The 17,554-nt window shown below is 43.7% G+C and overlaps 1 protein-coding gene across 5 annotated transcripts in view; it reads left to right on the forward strand.

Annotated features, from left to right (window-relative positions):
* Window positions 1-15,884, forward strand: part of grh (grainy head) — a 182,089-nt gene extending 166,205 nt beyond the window's left edge. For 3 of the 5 annotated variants that reach the window (XM_089552267.1, XM_089552269.1, XM_089552270.1), the window contains 8 exons: window positions 714-780; window positions 2,792-2,910; window positions 4,179-4,246; window positions 6,161-6,241; window positions 8,623-8,717; window positions 9,745-9,830; window positions 9,920-9,984; window positions 10,982-15,884. In XM_089552267.1, coding sequence (XP_089408393.1) covers window positions 714-780; window positions 2,792-2,910; window positions 4,179-4,246; window positions 6,161-6,241; window positions 8,623-8,717; window positions 9,745-9,830; window positions 9,920-9,984; window positions 10,982-11,099 — 699 coding nt within the window. In that variant the 3' untranslated portion in view covers window positions 11,100-15,884. The remainder of the gene's footprint in view (window positions 1-713; window positions 781-2,791; window positions 2,911-4,178; window positions 4,247-6,160; window positions 6,242-8,622; window positions 8,718-9,744; window positions 9,831-9,919; window positions 9,985-10,981) is intronic. The other 2 variants (XM_089552268.1, XM_089552271.1) reach the window with 2 other exon arrangements.
* The last annotated feature ends 1,670 nt before the right edge of the window (window positions 15,885-17,554 follow it).

The following is a 17,554-nucleotide window of genomic DNA, read 5'->3' on the forward strand; positions in this document are numbered from 1 at the left end:
TGGACGTCCTGTGGACATCCTGAATGTCCACAGGACCTCCAGGGGTGTTGTAATGCCTATTGGGATACGTTTTACATGGCTTTGGTTAGTGCTGTTGAAGTTGTCTGCCTTTGAGAGAGTGGCACGGAATAATAAATTATGATTCACGAGGAGTTTAAGAAAAAACAGTGCTCACGGTGCACAGGTAGGATCATTGAAACACATGCAAAAGGCCATTGTGTGTGCCAGCAGTAAAACTTCCGCAGTCACTCTTTGGTATGCTTACACTGGAGCATGTAGTGTGTATTCACAGCTGCGACACAGCGTGCACAAGGCAGATTTGTTGTGCAAATTCGGAAATGTGAGGTCTTAACAAAATAAGCACGCTACCTTGGAGCCCAGGGAAACACAAACAAAATAATGCTTGCCTCTCAGCTGGTTCTTGAAAAGGAATAGGCATGACAGTGCTTCTGTCACTGGGATGATATGGGCTGTCATCTGCGATATGCTGCCTTCAGTGCTTAGGTTTTAAATTGATAAGTGCTGCGAGACTGCACTTTTCATGCTTTTATTGCGAAAACCTTTTGTGCGCTGATTCTTGTCTAATTGCCTGCGAATTGTGACCTCTTTTACTCAATTAGTGTAGAATTTATATAGAGATAAAATGCGACAGTGTTGTTAATCGTTCTTTTGTGAACAGAATACTGAGTGTGGTGTTCCATGCTTGATTGCAGGGCGCTGAACGCAAGACCCGTGACGAGGAGCGGAGAGCGGCCAAGCGGAAACTCACCGCCACAGGCAGTTAGCTTTGTTTCTTCCAGAGTGTGATGCGCACATTCACAGACCTCGTATTCACAGGCACTTCTTGTGTAGCTTGTAACATGTCAAGCGAGACATGCTAAAGCTAAGAGAAATATGTAGCCTGATTAAGTTTGAAAGGATGCTTTTTGTAAGGGGAAACACTGGTATTAAAAAGCATTCTTTTTATGTTCCAACCAAAATAATGAAACTTGGCATGCTTAGGCAGTTTTTTCTGCAGATTCCAAAAATGCAATTAGTTTTTGTGGGAACCAATTAGTTTTAAGATGATAACAAACAATAATCTTTTGTGAAAAGAAAAATGGGAATAAGTGCTAACACAAAAGAAAAATTGGGAATAAGTGCTTACATACACTTGTTATTAATGTATTGCTAGATAGTAGAAAGAATAAGGAACACAGTGTGGCAAGCATTTTTTAAGCGGATGTTTTATTTTTTATTTTATTGCTCATTGAATCTAAATGGTAAAAGCATGTCGACACAGTGGTAATACAAAGTAACATTCTACAAAATTTCGAAGCAAAAATGAAATAATCTGCTTGGAACATTGTGTGCTCACATACTTGGCTTCATGCTGAGAGAAATTACTGCTCTGTATTCAATAGGTGTCGAGATATTACAAAAGTCACTTTTAACAAAATTCAAACTGAGGTCCCTAGAATTGATCACTGCAACAATACTCGCTTGGTTGATAGTTTCATGGTTTGTATTTTAACAGTGCTATTCAAGTTGCCGCTGACGTGCTGATGAGTTGCCATATTTGCACAAATATAATGTGAGGGGGAATTTTGAGCCTCTAGGAAAATGAAAACAAAAAAATAACTGCAATTGCATCCATTTTGCCCGTGTGTGCCCCAAGTTTTACACAAACTTTGCTTAAGGTGATTCAAAAGTTGTGCTCTTTTTGCATCTCAAGAGCTGAGTAGGGTCAGTGTCAATCTGGTCAGTCTTCAATCAAGGTCTTGTCAATGTCAGTCAAGGTCAATCTTGAAGACCAGTGAAAAAAAATCTTGTTTGTATCTTGGTTTCGAATACAATAGGAGATGCTTTGCGAAGCACATGATTCAAGAAAAAAAAAGAAAGGAAAAGTTCGCATTATTTTTCTGCAAATTCGGTAACGTAACTAAAACTTTTTACATAGGAGGCAGATTAAAATTTTTTGCAAATTCCGGTTCATTTTATCAGTTTTTGCTGTATTTTACTGACTTCCTTCACTGTGACTAGCTGCTTGTAGAGAGTGAGCCAGAAGCAGTGTATGCGCAGTTTTTGCCAGCAAGTTTTGCAATAATAAGCAATCAAAATTTGGTTACAGAAGTTTAAACAGTGAAAATGTGTATTCTCACTTCAGGAGTTCTCTTAGATCTTTTATGCATGTACATGCCAATATTATTCAATTTGAAATCAGTGTCCTTTATTGGTATTGCAGAAGTTACCGTATATGTTTGAACATTTGAACAAAACAGTCAAGGAACCAACAGGCAGTGGGCCAGAGGGGCCTATTAGTGACTTATGCATGGTGGATCCCCCACTAGCCATAAGCTCATAAGAAAATGCATTTCATAAACTCTGCATCACGAGAGCCAGTAAGAACAAAAAAAAATTATGTTGTTATAATAGATAGTAGAACAACAATCCCCCCCCCCCCCCCCCCTTTTTTTTTTTCAAAGAGTGCGAAAAATTGTCCTCATGCAGGGTTGCACTATCAATGCCAAATGAAATGCAAACAAGGCATCTGAAACATGAAAAGCAAAGTGAGAAGATCATAGTTGATAGAGGCTGAATACCATAAGAGTTTTCACTCCGAACCTGCGAAGACAGTTCTTTGAAGAGTGTTACTGGACCCTGGCTGTACTTCCTTTCCAGCAGCTAAAATTGCTGTGTTTTTGTGTCCGTGTTTCAGTTGCCCTGTTTGTGTTTAATATGACGCCGATCTTATGTAATTAAACCGAGTGCCTGTGGCTAAGCGGTGTTCTGCCTGTTGTCTCGTGTACAGATGGCCGCAAGAAAATCGAGGAGATGTACCACCAGTCCTGTGATAGGTCCGAATTCTACTCCATGAGTGATCTCATCAAACCTCCAGTGCTGTTCACACCGAGTGAGGACACAGACAAGGTGGGAAACCTGTGCATAGTTTCCTGATAGTGTGCTTATGTGCAGAGTTGTAATGTTTTTTCGCACTACGTACTAAATATAAATTGCAAGTTGTAGCTTATAACCTCCCCATGTTTTTAAACACATGTACGCCAGCTACAACAGAGCACATTTGCAAAATTTCTTTGTCGAAATATAATTTCCTGTGTTCACTGATTAGCAAGTTGATAATTTCATGGTTATTTATTTCTGTTCTTTGTCTATATCTGCATGACAGTGTTTCATGTTTTGTTTATGTTCTTTTTATTGAGAATGGCTGCTAATTAAAGTCTATGTACTATCGCGCTCAATATGAGTTGCAACGCGCGGTCATCGACCGGGGTTCGTTCCGTGGTGTGCCTCCTCCAAACAGTCGCTCGGAATTCTGGGAGAAACTTTTCTCTGAGCGGGGGTGCTGTTGTTTCCTGGAACAGCAGTTTCTCCCAGAATTCCGAGCGACTGTTTGGAGGAGGCACACCACGGAACGAGCCCCGGTCGATGACCGCGCGTTGCAACTCATATTGAGCGCGGATAGTACATATTTGTGCATTGTAATCGTAATTGAAGGCAACTGCTGTATGCTTGGCAGTGGGTAGAACGTTTTCCTGTACCACCTGTATTGTACTGCATGTACAGTTCACGTGTGCACGTAGCTTTTAGCCAGGAAAACAAACCTCCACCTTAATCTGGAAAATAAGCTTATTTGTAAAGGCGTGTGAATAGTACTTTTTCAGAACCGAATCGAATAAAATAATGTAGCTAAAAACCAAATTAAATGCTAATCAAATAGTGATATGCCCATATTAAATGCGAATCAAATATTTAGCAAACATTCGGTATTTGCATCAATATTCGTGCAACACAGCTAAGTGCTAACGGCGGCACTGTGGTACAGTGCTATAGCTTATAGAGCTATAACTACAGCTGTCAAAAGATGCAACAGTCGTCTTCCGCTAAAGGGCATGCAACACGAAGCCTGTATATTATAACTCTATGACTGTCATGTCATACGTACGTGAAAGTTGCCTCTTGCTACCAGTGACGACTGTAAATAAACTAGCACCACATCTCAGTAGATAAGAGGGACGTGAGCTTTGTATGAGTCGTGGATTCCAATATCGTGACATCTTTTCCTGCATACTATGCAGCTCTACTCGGTGCATTGGCTCCTTTGCATTTCTTGCAAGTTGCGCAATAAAGCCTTGTTCACGCATTGATGTCAGTGCATGTGAATTTGCTTCATTTGGCAGGTATCCGGTATGGAACTCAGTTTCTACACCAGCCAAGTGATCGTGCCGGACGATCAAGCTGCTGCCGAGTAAGCATCACGTACAGCTATCGCATGCATTACGTGCATGTTATGAAGTTTGTCGTTCGCTGCAGTATCTCTCGTGTCTATCCTGCAGTCCCCACAAATGTTTGTCAAGTGTTTGCAGGGTAGAGAGGCACCTGAAGAAAAAAAATTCATGTTTCAAAATGACAGTATGACATGTTTGGCCTTTTCTTCCTTCTGGCTAAAATGACTCGGCAGACATTTCATAACTTGTTCAGCCATATGTTGTCCTCACCTGAAGCATGTAGATTCTATATGTTGCTTGCGACAGCACCAGATTTCTTCGCTTAGTACCGGGGCCTTCCTAACCCTTCCCAACCCACCTTTCCCCCTTCTTTGCCTTCCCTGTGTGTGTGTGAATTTGGTGATGTCTCTAGATTCTAAGCCAGTGTGTCTGCTTCTGCGCCTTGAATCCTAATAACATTGAACTTGCTTTGAACCCTGTGTTGTCTCAAAGATTACCTGTACTTGCCAGTACCTCTGTCCGTAGCAGCTTTACTATGTGCCTTGCATGCCTTTTCGGAACTGTGCTGTGCAGTGTTGGCATATTGAGGCAAGCTGGATGGTTCCGCAAATTGCGGTACATAGCCTTTACCATCACAAAGGATGATAAAATGGAATCTAGAGCCTAGTGCCTCATCTATTTTGTCCTCTCTATTGTGCTGGTAAACATGTATCGCAAGATGTATACAGTTGGGCCCACTTATAACGGCCGCAGACATAACGAACACTCACTTATTACGAATGAGGGCGGCACTTCTGTGAAAATTTGTATTAAGGCTATGGCAATCCAACTGCACCACTCGTTTATAGCGAATGAGGAGATGCCGAAAACTCTCCCTTGCAGATGAAAAACGCGCACTTCCAGCAAACGCAGAAACTGAATTGAGCCTCGCAGCCCCCATGACACCACTTTGGAAAAACACGGCGAAACAAAAAAAGCAATGAAAATGAAACAGGTGGCACTCCAACTGTAGGCAACTGCTAGCCAAGCTCACGGCGATAGCATTCAAGGTCGCTTAATTCGTGCATGTGCGGTGACGAGGCAAAGCGTCAGCACAGTGATGAGAAAGGGAAGCGTTGAAAGCGAAGCTCTCTGCGCGTGGTCGGGGAGCAACCAATGGAAACGACTTGAGCAGCTTGACTTCCTTACTGTTCCCGCTTGCTTGAGTGGTATGTGTCGCCTGCCTAGTCGCGGCTCTCCAAATTGCACGCTGCTACCACGTGCAGACAGTGCGCAGACCACAGACATCATCACTGGTATGTTCTGTGGGAATGTGCGGTGGGCTACCTTCATGCCTGTGTGGGCCCGCAAATGACAGACGATGTTGTTGAAAGCACGTGATCAGAGGCTTGCAGATTTGCGGTAACGCGCTGTTGATGTACAGCAGGTCGGATGTCTCCTGGGATGACTTCGTTGGTACGGACGTCAACGTATAAGAGAAACACTTTAACTGAGCTAGTGTAGGGGAAGTACAAGCATGCTCCGACTGCTATGAATCTGATTAATAAGCCCGACTTGCCATAGCTGTCGGTAATGTTTCAACTGCAATTAAGTTATATACAGCATACCTAAATCGGAATGTTTGCAGCAAAGGTCTCGAGTCAAGAACATGATTGCGCTCTTGGCCTGGGAAAGTGCCGCAATAAAGTTTGCTTTTAAGAAATAGACATCTATAATTCAATTTTTAATTAAACAAACTCAACTTTTGTTGGATTTAGTATTTTTTTCAGTAACAAAGGAAGTCCATTTACTATGAACTTCGCATAGAGTAAACGCCGCCCGTGTGGCCGTCAGGGTCGTTATAAGTGGGCTCGACTACACTGCTTTGTTTAGCGCTTTTGCAGCTGCACTGCTTTGTAGTGTGTGTGTGTCATCCCATCCTTTTCTGTGCGCAGAAAGCTAAAGCTACCCCCTGATGAGCTACCAGCTGCTGCTGTGACGGCTGCTGACTGGCCTGGAATTTTTGGGCAGGCCAGGTACGCTTCCCCCGCAGTCTGACAGCAATGTCTTGGTTTCCGTGGTACATATGTGTTGGTCGCTTCGCGCAGCTGATGACAGCAGCAGCAGCAGCAGCTTCATGTGCACCAGCTGGGGAAGTCCTGTGCTTGTTCCGACAGTTAGCTATCCGACAGCTTAGTTATTTGTGTGATAACTAAGCTATAGTCGGATAAAACTCAAGAACTGAGCAGCAGGTGCTCCTCACAGGAGGCTGTCCAACCAGTGGCCATCACCTATTGTCATGACGTCACAGTCAATCACCTCGCACCTGCCAGCCACCTGAGATGCCGTGCTAGCATGTGCAAGGTGGTTGACTGTGGCGTTATGACAATAGAGAGTTTTAGTATTGCGGGGTTTGCGTAATTGCGTGCATAGCGGAATAGCGGGTCCCAAGTGCGCATGCGCAGAACGCTAATGGGGAAAGAGCGTTAGCGTACGAACGCAATTTTCAGAAGTTAGCGTTGCGGCAGTTGCGGATTTTGCGCCCTTAGCGTGAAAACATGGCGGCGTCCTTTCAAGCGAGAGCCGCCCGCTTCAGCCGATTCAGCAGCTCTTGCGATTCCGGTCGGCATGTTTACTGGCAACTACTGGCGTTTTTGCTTTTCGCTATGACTTACCTTGCTTCGACGATAAAGTTTAAGCTGCAATTCAGCCCAGTTTCTGAGATACGCTCTTGATTCTGGAGCGCGCAAGCCTAATGGAACCTCAAGCTGCACTGCTACCGTCTGCAACGGCCCGAAACGCAGCAGAAACCTAGCAAAAACGTCTGGAACGAGACAAAAATAGATTTGGAGGTTTTTCGCGGTGTTTTATGGACTTAAATTATGTAAAGAGAGTTTATATTAAATTTTCCTCAAGTTTTTGAACATTAGACGTCATGTGATGGCAAATATTCGTGCTCCAACGGCTTGTAGTTAACATTGCCTTTACTAGATGGCGCCACTAATTTACGTTTTTGCTTCATTTTATTTCAATTTTGGGGTCATTTTGCAGACGAAAATGAACGCTGCACTAATAATTAGTTTAAAAAACTCGGAAATATTATGCTTTGGTAAGTTAGCGGCAATGTTGACCATTTTAGAAGGACCGCTGGCATCCATGTCAAGCAGATGGCGTTTAGCGTTTTCAAAATGCTACACTAAAACTGTCTGTGGGGATAAGTTGCTTGCGGCACGCTAACGTAATTTCCCTTAGGTCCGCTATCACGCTACCGCTATACTAAAACTCTCTAATAGGTCAACACCATTGGCCACTCCTTTGAGAGGCATTTGCCACTTCATTCTTGAGTTGTATCCAATCATAGCAACCCTCGCTAAAATGTTTCCACGGCTGTCTTCGCATCTCATGCCTAACCGTTAAGCTACTTGCAATGGACTGAGCTTTGATTTTTGAAGTTCAGTGCTATTTGTAGTAGTATTGTGTGGCTATTGCTACCTTACTAGCACTGTTACAGTTGCCAAAGAACTTTTTTAAACTTGACGGTACCCGAAAAATGGTCTTGAATAATTGAGCAGTCAGAAATATCCCCGAACTTCACTTTGGTGAGAAAAACTTGGATGAAAATTTCGCCATTTCACGTGTTACACTTGCAAGCAGTATTAGCTTGGTGCAAACACTGCGCTTGTCGACACCAGACCTTGTGTCACCAGTACCGAAATGTGCAACACGGTCGTGGACGTCGGTTATGCCGCGAACCACAGCAACGCCTACCCCTTGCTGCCAGACGCGCGAGGCGAAGGCAGTCTGTTTTCCATTAAAGGTTGCGAAGGTTGATAGAGCAAACTCGCAGGAAGAAGCGAGCATCATCAACACAGTTTTTTGGACAGCCATCACTTCAGATTTGCGATCATGGCATCCTTTCTGGTGCAGACACTAGTAGTTTGAATCGAGTGGCGAGAGAACATTGAAATGCGATTTTCTTGGCAATGAATTTTCAATCAATTTTCACAGAGAGCAAGAATTGGGTAGTTTCCCTCGGTGTCCATTTAAATTAGGTATAAATAACCAGTTTGTTGTGTTAAGGTTAGGTTACGCAGCTCTTTTTGGCTGCTTAAGTTGTGGCCTGCTAACGATATAAAATTTTCTAGACATGAATTTCTTAAAGTTTGTAATTCAATATTTCTGTTGCACCACAAATTTAGCGTATATACTGCCTCATTCCAGTGAGGAAGTTAAGCTTTTTTTTCTGCAAAGTTTGCGGCGAGTTTTGTGCCATGATTCTAACAACTTTGCACTTGCTTCAGTTAGTCTGATTTGTTTCTCACACAATGAGAAGTGCTGAGCTGAATGTTCATTGCCATTTCAGCAAGCCCACTACCAAAACAAGCGAACAGAAAACAAGCAAATTGTTTACTTGCAGGCTCGAAAGGAGAGAGAAGCTGGAACCATGTGCCAATGACTCTGCAATCACCTCTCCACCACTCAAAAAACTGAAGGTGTTCCCGAGTGATCGAGGTAGGTTGAATAGATTTACAACTGTCACACAGGCTTTTCAAATTAGTGAACTGTTCAGAGTCATTTGCTTACGAGCTTAATAGAAGACAGGCATGCTAGTAACTAAAGACACAATCTCACAAGTGAGGTGCGTCAAAAAGGACATCACGTGGCTCCTGAAAACATAGGTGTGTTTGTGCTTACTAAGCATGAAAACTGAGTAATTTCTGTGGAAACCGTCTCTGCTGGTGTCAATGTAGTATGTACCTAAAAGTTAATAAAGATAAGCATTTCATTCTCATTAGGCAAGCATGAAGTTAGACTGCATCAGAGAAGACTAGGAAACGTGACATAAATAAAACTGAATCAAAGTGTAGAAACTTTTGCAGTCTTTTTTTCCAAAACAAAGTGTTCACTATAAGATTTCTAACCAATGCGCTTGCATCTGACTGGTCTGACCAGTTTTATGCTTATCTTATTTCTCCCATTGTATGTCAAGTAACCATTACAAAGTTACAGTAAAGCCAGTTCTTGCAATAGATTGTGGAGCCCTTAAACTTGTGGCTGAAGAGAGAAAACGTATTTAATTCAACACACACTAGAGAGATGCTAAAGCAATGTACTTGTGTGGAGCGAAGCTGCAAAAATTGTTCGGTTGTCTTACAGCAGTGAAGTGTGAATAGAAGGAAATAACCTGGAAAGGCTATGAGCTAGCAAAGAAGAGATGTGTGCACAGGGCCAGCAATGATTATCAAAGACTGAAAATTGATTTTATGATCAGGTGAATTGATTGCATGTTTTATGTGCACCTGTGTGGATGTACGAGAAGTTATGGAGTTGCCCAGCTGTGTGGTTTCTGGCTTTCTACTTTGGTGCAGTTAGTTGTGTTCCTCTCTGTGCACTTGTTCTGTCTTAGCTGCATTTTATGGCACCCAAACTACAAGTTCTGCCATTTCGCTTTTTCTCAAGTGTTGAGAGGCATTGTGCAATGCAATGGAAGAACACAGTTATCGCTAAAGTGCCACCTCACTTTCTGTTCTGTCTGCAGTGCTGCTGTATGCCCGCCGAGACAAGGAGGAGTACTTCCATCCTCTTCATTTGGTGCCACCTTCGCTGGCTGGTCTAGCGAAAGCGGTGAGTCCCCTCTCTTTTAACTCTCTCCCTCCTGCCACAGTGGAAATTTGTCCTGATGTTACTCATGTAGCACCCCTTCTCTCTTTCAGATTGAGAGCAAGTACAAAGTAGAAGCGTCAAGTATAAAGAACATATTTAAGAGATGCAAGAAAGGGTAAGTGCCCATTCACTCCCTGCACACCCGTCTCTCTGCTAATCCGGCAGTGGGACGTGTTGCCTTGCAACTGCCCAGCGTCACGTGCAACCTTGTCCTAGTTTGGTTTGGTTTATGGGGTTTAACGTCCCAAAGCGACTAGGGCAGCATCTGCTATTAGGGATAGCTCTGTTGAGGGAGTAACAGGAGGCTCTGTGCACTGATGCACCATAGAGGTACACTAGCACTTGCAAGAAAGGCCCCAGTTAGAAAGTTACTATAAATTAGTTAACGAGGTCACTAATAACATCCTTCACCTGTTTCCCCATGTCCACCATCATTTTACCTCTAGAGACCAGTTTTTAGAAATTACTAGCAGGCTGTGCTGACTGCTGATCCGGATCATGAGAGGGAAATAACTAGAAGAATAAGAATGGGGTGGAGCGCATAGGGCAGGTTCTCTCAGATCATGAATGGTAGCTTACCAATATCCCTGAAGAGAAAAGTATACAACAGCTGTATCCTACCGGTACTCACCTATGGGGCAGAAACGTGGAGGCTAACAAAGAGGGTTCAGCTTGAGTTAAAAACAACGCAGCCAGCTATGGAAAGGAAAATGATAGGTGTAACATTAAGAGATCGTAAGAGGGCGGAGTGGGTGAGGGAACAAACGCGGGATAATTACATCTTAGTTGAAATCAAGAGGAAGAAATGGGCTTGGGCAGGGCATGTAATGCGAAGGCAAGATAACCGCAAGATAATGGAGTGGATTCCAAGAGAAAGCAAACGTAGCAGGGGACGGCAGAAAGTTAGGTGGGCGGATGAGATTAAGAAGTTCGCGGGGATACAGTGGCAGCAACTGACAAAGGACAGGGTTAATTGGAGAGACATGGGAGAGGCCTTTGCCCTGCAGTGGGTGTAGTCCGGCTGATGATGATGATGATGTGCTGAAGTGCGCAGGAGTTAAAACTGGCTGTGACACAAGCACTTAGTGAGCATCCTCTTTGAATGTTTGCAGGGTGACTGTAAGAATGGATGACGACGTGGTCAAGCACTACTGCAACGAGGACACCTTCATCATTGAGCTGGAGCCCGTAGGGGAGGACTCCATCGACGTGACGCTGGTGGAACTGTGAGCACAGCAGTGCCTGCCTTGCCGCTACCGCCGCTGTACATACCAAGCCGCTGTACTCCGCTGTGTTGTACCATATTTCGTCTGTGTGCCGACGTTTTTGACCACATGCCAAGAGCAAGGCCACCCATACAACTTTCTCCCTCCCTCTCCCCAGCAGCACACTGGGTCAACACAGTGCTTGCGAATGTGCCTCTTATTTGGTGAGGCAGGTTCGCAGCAACCCTCCGTCTGTCTACTTAGCCTCGCTCTCTGGCCAGACTTCTAAAGGGGAGCCGCATTGCCCCATCTGCTGAACTTTTGGCCGAGGCATACACTCAAGCCCACTCTTGCCAAGAAAATGGGAAAAAAAAAAAGATACATTACAAATCTGGTAGACAACCAGATGAGTCTATTACTTTACGTGCTTTTTTTTTTCTATGGTTGTGAGTAACTACTCAACTTCTGTTGTCGGCAACTGAATGATGGCTCAAGCCTGATTCCAATTGTGGATATGAGGCAAACTGTTGTCTTTCTCATTTTTTTAAACCTGTTTTTATCATCTCCAGGGTCAAGCTATCTACACCAAACATCCTTTTTGTTTTGTGACCCACCTGAGGCAAGCATGGTTTTTATGATGGGTTTTGAACTGATTGCACGAGATGTTGCTATCAAGTTTTAATTTCTGTTGCAGATTAAATATCTTTCAGTTGTCTGTGCAGGAGCCTACGAAACTGGGACGCCATTGCTGTATAAGCGCTGCTTCCCAGGCTCACTAAAAAAACATCTGGAAAAATTAGCGTAGCAATCAATTGATACTGTTTTAATGTGGTGAGGCCCCCAAATTCTCCGAATAGATTCAAACGATGTAGTGCCAACTGTTTTCTTCGAACAGACATCATCAAAACCATGTACAACTGTGTGTGAGCACAATCTCCCTTGTGTTGCCCAGGGGTCCAGACGAAACATTTTAGCTAAGTGCAGCCATACTTGCACTAAACGTTGACTCCATTGCCCTTGCCCCATTACCAAGCTTTTAAAGTAAATCTGATGACGTGCAAGCAAGAATACTCCTTAAGTTATTGCGTCTTTGTCACATGTTTTGATATTTTCCTCCCAAGGGGCCTGCAGCAACCCCGCTTTGCTTCAGCTCTTCAAACATTGCCCGTCTCTTGCCTGAGCCTGCTGCTTAAGTATGTAGAGTTACTGTATAGGCTTCCCACAGGAGCCAGAGTTTCGTGTTGGTTCTCCATCTGCTGCTCGCGCCTCTATTGGTCAGACGTGGTCACACTATTCCAAATCATCCATGCATCGAAGAGAAGCCATCATCTCCACACCGTTTAGCACTTGACTGCTGCTGGAAGTCCACTTGTTCACCAGCCATTCTCGTGCTTTGTGGTCTTTTATTTCATCTTAGTGAACATGTGCGTTAAAAAGTTGTTTTTGTTATCAAAATCGTGCATTGTTTTGACAAGTTTTGTTTAATTTTTGAAAAGTGCTTGTGACTGGTGGCGTTCACAACAGATGGCACCACCCATCCACATGGCGAGTATTTTGTTGTTAGCTTGCTGAGGCAGGCGTTCGTGCAGCTGGAGCATTACTAACAAGCTGTGTCACTCACTGCGGCAGTACTTTTTGTAGAACAGAACAAGCCCGGCAGCTGAATAAAAGTGGACTTGAGGGAGCATCCCCTCTGACTGCTGCACCAAGCATGCCTCCTGCATGCAAGAGTGGCGGCTTTCCCTCATAACTTGAATGCATGCGTGAGCAAAATGGCGGACCTACACGCAATTCTGACTCCGTAGGGAGCCTATACAGTAACTCTACATGAACGGAGCACTGAGCGCCATCTGACATGTGTTACAAAGGGCTTTAAAAAGAAAGAAAAATAAAAATGCCCTGCCCACACCATCTGACAGTGGCCAGTGCAAACGAATCTGCCGCCTGAGCTTCAGCACTCACTCAGTGGAGGTGAGGGTCATCAAGTTCACAAAGCTGAACTGCCACCAAGTGTTTTCACCCGTGCGAATGTGCCAAGAGTCCACTGTAAGGGAACACTCATGCAAACTCCAGGGTATGCAACTGATGCCTGAAAATGGTTGTTCTAGAGTGCATGATGTACAGCATTCCATCCAGATTGTGGCTTCAACCAATTTGTCGCAGCTGCGAGTTTGATTAGACAAGAATTAGACAGGTGTTACTGCCATTTTTGTTTTTCACAAGGAGTGAGAAAGAAAACAAAATTTTTCATGACGGCTCTCCTGTGAGCTTGTTTCAGTTTTGTAGAGAGAACCATCATCTGTTGGCCAGCGCACAAGATTTGTACTACTGCAGAAACATTGGCTCACATGGGGACACCTTGACAGCAAAACATATATTGCTGGCTCAGAAACAAAGCTTAAAATTCTTTTTGAAGAACGGTACTAAGAGGGAAGCACTTACCCACTGTGGTAAATGAGAACGAATGAGTGAACAACAACCAATGAGTGGAACCAGTGAAATGAATATAACCTGCTACACCTTATACATCCCACATATCACTGTTGCGTACCAATGCAAACGCATGCCATCTTCTTGCCTCCGCTCGTTTCACGCGGGCCAAGCTACACCTGCTTTGACACAGTGTCTTCTTTCTTGAGCTTTCTCGCACCAGCGTGCCTTCCGCTTTGACTGCTTAGCCACAGCTCATTATTTGAGTGCAACTTATGCATTTCCTGTTATGCTCGCATATGTGCCCTTATATTCTTTATGTTATAATATGTACCCCCCCTCCCTTTGAGCCAAATCACTATAGGATCGTTGAGTCTAGTTCACGTTTATGAGTCTTGAAAAGGTCTTGCGCGTTTGTCGCGTCTTGTTTTTATAGGATGCTATATATTATATATATCCTACACACACAGCCACACCCACATATACACACGGCTTATACATTCCGCCACTGCATTGCAAGCCTGCATGAATGTCTCGAGCGTGCTGCACTCTGCTGCACTGCTTGGCTTTGCACTGGTTTTACGCTAGCGGCTGCTTTTGCAAGCTACTCTGGTTGACCGAGAACTGCTACTGCACAGCATGTAAACGTTGCATCAGGGTATTGAAGAGTAATGCTGGCTGCACTGAGGCATGAACTACTTAATGCCGATTCTACTTACAAAATTTCAACTTTTCACCCAGACAATGTCCCATGTTGTATCGTTGCCAACACCTTTCTGAAATGCACGTCGTGCTGAAGCAATACTCAGCCCCGGCCAAAGACGCACAAGTACTTAAGCTCATTAGTGTATGATAACTCTGATTCCCATGAACAATGTGTGCTCTCAAACCGCATCAGCACCAAGCATTCTAGAGGGAGTGCTTCACATTGCTTAAGAAGTGCGCAAAATGTTGCAAAGTGTTCGTCGCTGTCATCGAAAAGTTCTTGCATATCCAAAGTCATCATAGCAATAAGTGCGTCATAAGTTATTCATTTGCTAAGATACCGAAATGCTCTAAATCTGTGCCAGTAGCAGCTCTGCAGACTGTTTAGAGGTGTGGTTCGTTCACAGAATGCTCATATGTCTCTGCTGGGCAAAACACACACTGCTTCAACCAGTACCTCAAAGGTCAACAACAGACAAAACATAAATGTGCAATATATATACCCCTCTGCGCAATGGTCCATGCTGCTTATTACAGCTCCGATCATTGGCAGCAGGAAACAAGGCAGCTCTGTGGAGCTCCAGCGTATGTCAGCTACGGTGAAAAAGAGAGATTCCAATCAGGCCTTCTCATTTTTTTTATTTCTGAAAAACTGATGTTTCGGGAGCCGGCTTTTTAGTATCATGACCCAAGACTTGAAGGCAGGCTAACAGTAACAACACGTTTTACAACTCTCTTATGCAACCTATGTCTAGTTTCGCAAATCTGCAGGCTCCTTCATTACCTGTGATACAAGTGTCAATTTTTTTTTTTTATGGTGAGCACCGCACACCCAATCATAACTGTTTCCCCCAAAAGGAGACAAAAAACGAGTATTACTCAGAGCCAAGGTCCCACATTCAGCTTGCCTTGTCCTCATTAGTTTCCGTTTTTTTTTTTTTACAAGCATTGACATGTAGAGCCTGTTGCATTTTTTACATGAATGAGTTCTGTCTATTATGTGTCTTTTGTGGTGTTTATGTGGTGGCATGCCTTGCCGGGGGGATTTCATGTCACTTTGAGGCGATCCAGCTGGCGAAAAGAGAAAATGTTGATTAGCATGACCTGTCTCCGCGACTGGTGAAAAAGCACCATGGTTTGGATGGAGCAGGCTGCGATGCATGGCAATGTGTATCGTACATCTCAAAGGGTAGGAATAAAAAAAAAAACGGGGGGAAAATGAAAACCCTTTGTTTATATATAAGTGCCATATTTCCACCCAGACATTTTATTTCGTTTCTAGCGTGTGTACTTGACTCCACAGTCTCGCAGGCCCTTCTTAATGTGTGCAGCGCAAGACAGTCGTGCATTGCATCTTGACGTGTTCGCTGCTTGTCGAGTTTTGTGTCATGTGGTACATGGCATGTTGTCATGTTCTGCTGAATTTTGTTAAAAACGATGACAGTGGGGCTGTGACAGCTGGGCCTTTAAGAAAAAAAAGTACTTTCCCAAAGTCCTGGCATGCCGCAAGTGTTGTGTTTTATATATAAAACTTGGTGTACTCCACCATGTGACGTCCTTGCTCTTGAGGATCTCTTGCCCCCGCATTGTATTCATTCGTCTGTGGGAACGAGTATATCTCTACTTACATTATCATGCAAACCAATAAAGCTTTCCACACCTTGTTGCTCTCAAAGGCCTTCTGTGCTTGTTTCAATTTTGTGACAACCTTTTGACAGCATCATTGCTCAAAATTAGCAAGCAAATGCCAGTCCCGCATGGTTGGCGGTGGAGATAGGGACAAGTTCCTTTTGCCTTAATTTTCTTGATTTTTCTTAGCGCATTTCTGCTTTGGAATTATGCACAAGACATTAGTGTACACAGATCACATGAAAATGGCCTATGCTTAGTAAATAATCCATCATTGAATTTCTTCTCCCAAACAGTTTCGGTAGCGAAGTTGCAGCGTCACGAATAAGAGATTAAGCGAGACACCCCTAACTGGAACACAATAGCTCGTCCAGTCTCAATCAATCTGGCTCCTAAAGTAGTTTAGCATACGAGTTAATGGGAATAAAAAACAAAGCAGCGATTATATTGCAGCTTTTGCATGTCTCGCGTGATTTGTACTTGCAACACCGCAACTATCATTTGGCAACCTGAAACTAAAACTACAGAGTAAAAAAAATTCAATTACAGATTATTTATCCAGTAAACATGATCCATGGTTACTAATGCCATACGTATCATTACTATGCAAACACATACGGGGAAAAACAAACTGTCTCCACCCCTTCAAGTAATGATGTGGACCTTCCACAAGCTATGTCATCACAAAGGTGCAGTGGTCTCAACATTCATAGCTCACCTACCACTGTAGACGTACAATCTATACTCCGTTTCATACATAGCAGGCAACACTGCCAAAGCTAGCACGCCTGTTCGCTCAGGCTAAGTCTGCACGCAAAAACACAAACATATTTTGTAGCAACAAATCTTAAGTGCTGTGACTGGCATCTCCTGGACTTCGTTTTACCTCTTGCCCCATTTTCGTCCTGTGACTAGAGATTTCGATAAGCAAAAAGTCCACGTGGCGGTATGATACGCGGTTGGTAGGGCGAATGCTTCTACTAAATCCGCGCCCAAAAAGTACTTCACAATCTGTTAAAATTATGGCCAGAGAGCCCGAACATTGAGTGCCTCACAGCTTTGACCACGATTTTCATTGCTACTACATCATTTTACACCGCTCTTTGCATTCGTCCAAACAATGACTGGAGTTTCGAGAATAACAAATGATACTTGGCGGCGTAATATAGTTTCGCGGACGCACTACTTCAGCAACCTCCGCAGCGTTGCCTGCTATGTATGAAATGGAGTATAGCACTGCAGAACACTATACACATTAGGCGAGGTTCCTTATGATGCCATGTTGCTAAGCAACAAAAGCATAAGGATCCAAGATCAGTGGGTTATCTCATATAAAGATGCTTGACTAGCAAAATAGTGTTACCACAAGGAACATGGCACAGGCACCGTGCACAGTTGCCTAAACCAAGCCTTGGTATATTTTGTTTACTGCAGCAGTGTGTCAGTCATGACACCACCTCTTCAGTTTACACTAACGAGGTCAACAACCTACCAGAAAGATGTCCATTTGACAATACGATGTGAAAAAAAAAAAAGAGATCGAAAACCACCATTCAGCTTCATTGCTGAAACAACAAACTGAAGGCCTCGTACAACATGCCAGACACTGAAATGTAACATTTCATTGCATCTTACGCAGGGATGGGAACAGCCAACGAAGACGGTCACTCCCAATATTCCATTCATTCTATATACTCCTGTAATAAGGTCACACAG

The sequence above is a fragment of the Amblyomma mixtum genome, chromosome 7 (genome assembly GCF_055824585.1).
Source record: "Amblyomma mixtum isolate Tamu chromosome 7, ASM5582458v1, whole genome shotgun sequence".
NCBI lineage: Eukaryota > Metazoa > Arthropoda > Arachnida > Ixodida > Ixodidae > Amblyomma > Amblyomma mixtum.